The sequence below is a fragment of the Hyperoodon ampullatus genome (genome assembly GCF_949752795.1).
Source record: "Hyperoodon ampullatus genome assembly, chromosome: 14".
NCBI classification, from domain to species: Eukaryota; Metazoa; Chordata; class Mammalia; order Artiodactyla; family Ziphiidae; genus Hyperoodon; species Hyperoodon ampullatus.
In genome coordinates, this window is record NC_136927.1 from 22863276 (window position 1) to 22870069 (window position 6794).

The 6794-nt window shown below is 56.6% G+C and overlaps 1 protein-coding gene across 1 annotated transcript; it reads right to left on the reverse strand.

Annotated features, from left to right (window-relative positions):
* Positions 1-3214: 3214 nt before the first annotated feature.
* On the reverse strand, positions 3215-6794 carry PTX4 (pentraxin 4; the record flags this gene model as incomplete). The annotated part of the gene is given in 7 exon segments (XM_079718975.1): positions 3215-3667; positions 3671-3795; positions 3798-3857; positions 5387-5498; positions 5500-5705; positions 5708-6023; positions 6654-6794. Coding segments are annotated over 7 exon segments (1413 nt in total).

Here is a 6794-nt window from a genome sequence, read left to right on the forward strand (position 1 = left end):
GCTCATGCCACTCACTCAATGGGGATGGTGGATCACGTGAGATGCGTGCTCACACTCCCCTGCTCAAAACCTGGATGGGCTGCCCTCGACAGAAACCAGACTCCTCGGCTGGACAAGCCAGCCCTTCCCAAATTCCTAGCAACCTGAGCTCCCACGAAGCTCCTCCCCAAGCCCTTTCCCAGGCCGCCCCGCCCTCGTGGAGACTCTCAGATGCGATGCGGCTGGCCACCCACAGCCATGATGCTTCTGCCGAATTCCCACCGTTTTAGGGTCTGTGAACCTTGGCAGAAATGCTGCTGTAGAAGTGAAATATCCTGGGTCCCCCATGGTGTTGTAAGCACCCGAAAGCGGGGGAGGGGAGGGTGGGAAATACCCTCCGTGGTCTTTTAGTGCTAGGGACGTCAAGAAACACTTCCTAATCAAATTAACAGTCTTCCCCCCAAAAGATGTCCTCTCTCCCACCTCAGTGGAGTGAGATGGAGCAAGGGCTCCAAAATAGGCCAGAGGAGCCTGGGAAAGAGGACGCTTTGAGAAGGGCAGCTCTCCATGAAGATGGACGCGTCCTGGGGAAGTGCCAGGGGAAGCAGAAGTCCATGATTCCAGGACCTTCCCGTGGCCACCCAGGGGTGTTTCCAGACCTAAGATGCATCCCCTGACCTTGACTCACAGACCAGGGGTGGGGGTGGGGGTGGGGGTTGAGGGGCGGGCAGGTGGTGGCTGGCCAAGTCTCTGAGCTGAAGGCCTAGGATTGCTGGGGCCACAGACAGCTCCGCAGAGATGGGAGCACTGCTAAGAGGCCCCAGAGACTGATTTCAGGCCCCTCCCCATGGAGCTGTGCCCTCCAGCCACCTCCTCGATGCAGAGCTGAAACCAGGCCCCTCGCCGTTCAGTCAAACCTCTCTAGTTTGTTTCCTCACTTTTTAAAAAAAAGTTATCCTTTCCAACTTTTAAAATAATTTATTTATTTATTTTGGCTGTGTTGGGTCTTCATTGACGCATGCGGGCTTTCTCTAGTTGGTGAGTGGAGGCTACTCTTCGTTGTGGAGCACAGGCTTCTCATTGCGGTGGCTTCTCTTGTGGAGCATGGGGCTCTAGGCACACAGGCTTCAGTGGTTGCAGCACGTGAGCTCAGTAGTTGTGGCTCATGGGCTGTAGAGCGCAGGCTCAGTAGTTGTGGCGCTCACGGGCTTAGTTGCTCCGTGGCATGTGGGATCTTCCCAGACCAGGGCTCGAACCCGTGTCCCCTGAATTGGCAGGCAGATTCTTAATCACAGAACCACCAAGGAAGTCCCTGTTTCCTCACTTTTAAAATGGGTTGGGGACTCCAACTACCCAACTACTGAGCCTGCGTGCCACAACCACTGAAGCTTGAGTGCCTAGAGCCCCTGCTCCGCAACAAGAGAAGCCACCGCAATGAGAAGCCCGCGCACTGCAACGAAGAGTAGCCTCGCTTGCCACAACTAGAGAAAGCCCGTGCACAGCAACGAAGACCCAATGCAGCCAAAAATAAATAAAATAAAAATAAATAAATTTACTTTAAAAAAAAGAATGAATATTAAAAAAAAAACATGATTCTATCATACAACCCAGCAATTCCATGGCTAGGTATCCACTCAAGAGAAACAGAAGCATATGTCTACACAACCCTTCACATGAGACTATGCACAGAATCTTCATTCACAAGGGCACCCAACTGGAAACAACCCAAGTCTCCATTGACTGATGAACAAAACAAACAAAAAAAATGTGGTCCATTACAACAGAAGGTCATTCAGCCATACAAAGGAACGCAGCACTGACACACAACACAGATGAAACTATAAAACATGATACTCGGTGAGAGACAACAACACAGATGAAACTATAAAACATGATACTTGGTGAGAGATGCCAGACACCAAGGATCACACAGTGAATAAGTCCATTTATGTGAAACAACCAGAGCAGGCAAATCCACAGAAACAGAAAGCAGGTGAGTGGGTGCAGAGCTGGGGGAGGGGCTGGGTGGGGACAGGAGTGACCCCTAACGGACATGATTTCTTGGGGGGGCGCAATGGAAGTGTTCTAAAAACTGGATCGTGGTGATGGTTGCACACTCGACAAATTTACTGAAAATCTTTGAACTGTACATTTTAAATGGGTGAATTTCATAGTATGTAAATCATACCCCAATACAGACTCTTTAAAAGCATTGCCCACCCGGGCTTCCCTGGTGGCGCAGTGGTTAAGAATCCGCCTGCCAATGCAGGGGACACGGGTTCAAGCCCTCGTCCGGGAAGATCCCACATGCCGCAGAGCAGGTAAGCCCGTGCGCCACAACTACTGAGCCTGTGCTCTGGAGCCTGCGAGCCATAACTACTGAGCCTGTGTGCCACAACTACTGAAGCTTGCACATCTAGAGCCTGTGCTCTGCAACAAGAGAAGCCACTGCAATGAGAAGCCCGCGCGCCACAACAAAAAGTAGCCCCCACTCGCTGCAACTAGACAGAAAGCCCACACACAGCAAAGAAGACCCAATGCAGCTAAAAATAAATAAATTATTTTTTAAAAAAAGCATTGCCCACCCACCCTTAATGTGTGTTTATGAGTAGCTTGCTCCCTCTGCAGGCCCCCTTCCCAGGGGCTCTAGTGGCCTCACCAGCTGCCACAGAACCTTGATGGAACCCCCAGGGTGAAGGAGCTGTGGGGCCAGGAAATGGACTCCCCAGTCCTTCTCATGAGAGATGTTGGAACAAGGAGCAGCCAAAGAGAAACTTTCTCAAGCCACATGGAGAGAGGACCACAGAAGTTAATGCAAGGAAAATAAGAGTTCTCCAGGAGCCAGCCTGTGGTTGTCCCAAACCCATGCCCAAGGAGGCGCAGAGCTGAAGCGCAGCTCTGCCACGTGGCAAGTTGGGCCGTGTTGAAATGACTTCCTACTATGGGGGGGTGGGGTTTGGTTGGTGTAAGAATGCCTCAGAGAGGGAAAGAATGCAGTTGTGGGGACCCTGAGGCCCGGCTCTCCCTGTGGGCCCTCCCCCCACCCTGTGGAATACCCACATCCTATGTTAGAGGGCAGGTGTGCCTGGCCCAGGCCGGAGGCAGCAGCCTGCTCCTCAGTGTGGGTGTGGGCCCCTCTATGGATTGTGCTGGGGTCGGGGGTGGCTGAGCGTGGCTGAAGACTTGCTCTTCCCGCCGGCCCACCGTGTGAGCATGGCTGCTGTGTAGCGAGGCCTCAGAAACAGAGCTGTAGGCAGGTGCAGTTCACCCTTTGGCTGAATCCATCTACCGATGCGGCATTGGCCAGTGTTAGGATGGCGCTCATCAGGAACTCCTTCCCAGTGGCCAGGTTTGAGACCTCCCTGGGGACCAGCACCTGGTCCCATATGGCCAGGCCTGCTAGGCTCCCCACGAAGGCCTCAGGGCCAACAAACCCGCCCCCAATGCTGTCTTGCTCCTGATCTAGCATGAGGGAGCCTCCTGGAGGAATCTCATAGCCTTCCCCAAAGCGGGAGCCAGTGGCCGCTAGCCTTTGGCCCATGTGGAGCCAGTACCTGCCCAGGCCCAGGATGGACGTCCAGATGACACACACATGGTGCCAACAGCCATCTAGCAGTGGCTGGAGGGGCAGCTCCCTGAAGGCCGGGTCTCCAATCACAGAGTGGATGGAGCCGGGGGACAGGGAGTCTCAGCCATGCAGAACCAGCTTGTCATTTTCTTTTCTGGTGTACGAGAGGAGAGTGCCCATGTGGCCCAAGGCTGTGCGGACCCAGCTGCAGACAGACAGGGCCCGTAGGCCAGTGAGGAAGCCGGGTGGAAGAAGACCACATTCACAGTGGACGCGTTTGGAAAGATGAGTGCAGGGCCCATGTTGCAAACTAGAAACAGAGGGGGGAGAGTCAGCCTACATCGCGAGGGGCAGCGGCTCACTTATTCTCACGTGATCAGCCTCTTACCAGTGGGAGGACTGAGAAGCAGGACACCTGGCTGAGCCACACTCCTCACCAGCAGGGGGCCCTGGATGAGTGTCTGTGGAACAAATCCCCACAAACACAGTGGCTCAAAACAACACACATTTAGCATCTCACAGTCTGGAGGTCAGAAGTCCCTGCAGGTCTCCCCGGGCTTAAAATCACAGTGTGGGCTGAGCTGGTTCCTCTGGAGGCTCCAAGGAGAAGCCCTTTGCTGCCCTCTGACATCTGCTCCTGCCCTTGTATCTGCATCCCTGACACTGAGCCTCCTGCCTCCCTCTTATAAGGACCCTGTGATGACACTTGTCCACGGGATAATCCAGGATCAGCTCCCATCTCCAAATCCTTAATCACACCAGAAAGTCTTCTTGTCACGTGAAGTGACACATCCACAGGGTCTGGAACCAGGACATGGACATCTTTGGGAGCATCCTGCTGACCAGACTTCCTGCCAGATCTGCTTGCCAGAAGGGTAGGCAGGGCAGGGGTGGGGCACCCAGCCAGAAGCTGGGGGCAGAGCCAGGGAATGTGCATTTCTAGCCCACTGGCCCCTTGGGTTCCAGGGTGGAGGGCGTTCTGTGGCCAGCCCCCACCTCCTCTCTTCACCTGGGGGCTCTTGTCATAATCTTTGGCAGTGGTCCTCAATTGGAGATGACTGTACCCCTGCGGGACGTCTAGCAGCGTCTGTGGACAGTTTTGGTTATCAGAACTTTGGTGGCCCCCAAATCTACAGCCCCCTTTCCCGGGACCCCTGGTGGTGCCCTCCAGCCCACCAGCCCTGTCTTACTGGTGAGGCCCCTAGAATCACACAGATGGGGAGGGACCTGCTTCAGATTAATGGGCCCTGGGGGCTGCAAGGCCAGACAGCCAGGTCACAGCTGAGAGTTCGAGCTGAGCGGGCATCTAGTAGTTGGAGGCCAGGGATGCTCCTGAACACCGTTCAATGCCCTGGACACTCCCACAACTAGGGACTACCCAACCCCAGATGCCACTACAGTAGTGCCACTATAGAGAAACCCTAACCTGGAGATGAGAAGTGGCAAAGCAGAACCGGCTTTGCAAAGGCCGGGGGGCCTCCATTGGTGGGCACAGACCCCATGGGATGCAGGCCGGGGCCCTGCAGAGAGGGTTCCTGCTGGCTATGGCTGAGGACGTCCTTGGGACCCCACCAGCCCTGACCAGGGTGATCACCAACTCTGAGTGGGCATTTACTGCCTGCGGGCAGCACCCCACTGGTGTGTGCATTGGGTGGCCTGACCTGCAGGCAGGCCATCACCTGGACGGTTCCTTTCTTCGAGGGTGGGTTTTGTGGGGTGTAAAGCAGTGTCTTCTCCGCCCAGCCTGGGGAGAAGTCCTCCTGGAGGGGACTGGAGGCCTAAGGAGGCACCAGAGGGAAAAGTGGACACTGATGGCGAAGGGCAGGCCATGGTGCTTACTCTCTCCTGGGCTCTCGGGGGGCCACGCCTGCTGGCTGCCTGGGCCTGGGGGCTCCTGCGTCCCTTGGAGACAGCGAGCGAAGTCCAGAGGTGGGTCCCCGAGCTCAGACGGAGCTCTGGGTGCCTGCCTGCCTGCCTGCCTGCAGCTGTGGGGAGCTCGGGCTCGATGGCCTAGGTGGGGCCGGGGTCACCTGCAGGGCGGCGGTGCCAGGGCCGGCCACTTGCAGCCGCCCCTTGAAAGCTGCCCCCCCGGCGCCCTGGCTCTGGACGAGGGGCATCGAGCGAGCCAGCACGCCACGCACGGCCTGCACATCCAGGACAGGCCAGAGAGGGCGCTCCTCCGCTCCTCCTGCCCCTTCCTCTCCTGGGCGCGCTGTTTGCTCCTCTCACTCAGGGCGGTGCCCAAGGCCAGCAGCCTGTCGTCCACCTTCTGGCCTCTGCACTGAGTCTTCCGCACCCAGGTCTTGAGGTGGCCCAGGTCGCCCTGCACAGCGGCCTGCAGCTGGCTGAGTGCCAGGGCCACGGCCTGGCTCTCGTGGGCCAGGCTCCAGAACGAGGCCTCCATGACGAAGGACAGGTTGTAGTTGCTGGCAATGCCCTGCAGGTGCTTTAGGGTTGCCTTTTGGAACCTCCGAAACTGTAGAGAGGACACAGGCACTCCTGGGGATTCGATCCTCAGGGTAATGCGGTGAGGCGGCTGATCACTGCCACCAGCCCCCTCGCACCAAGCTAGAGCTCGCAGCGGCAGACACCCCCAGGTCTGTGCTGCAGTGGGTGAGGGCGCCACAGGCGGCTTCCATCTCTCCCCGAGCGCCACACTCTTTACCCCTCGACCCTCAGGGTCCTACCTGCCAGCGGGATGGCTGTGCGTGGGGATCAAAGTGGGGAGTGCTTGGCGCAGCCCTGATGCCTGCAGGGCATCCGGGAACTGTCCACGGACCCGCACAGGAGTCTCTGCTCTGTGGAGGACCCAGGACATTGCTCCCCATGCCCAGCGGGCTGGCCCCCACCACCCCAGCACACCTGCAGCTACACTCCTCAGGTGGCCCCCAGCTCCACCCACTGTCAGCTGGCTCATCTTTAGAACAAACCCACCAAACCCATTTTGCTATTCCAGCCATAGGTGAAAACAGGCAGCCGATAAGAACTGCAAACTCCACGCTGAGCCCACAGAGCACAGAAGCTTACTACTGTTTCTATGACTTCTGTGCTTTGTCTGGTATCCATTAAAAAAAACTCTACTGCCCCAAACAGTGGGTATACTCACCTGTGCTTCTAGTCTACAGAGCCTCTCAAGGAATGGTTTTCTTTGCCTCTCAGGTGCAGTTTCTTGCAACAAAGCCCCACGTAGATATATGGGCACAAAAATGAAGAAGAAAGGCAGGGTTTTCCTCCCCAGGCAGCCCAT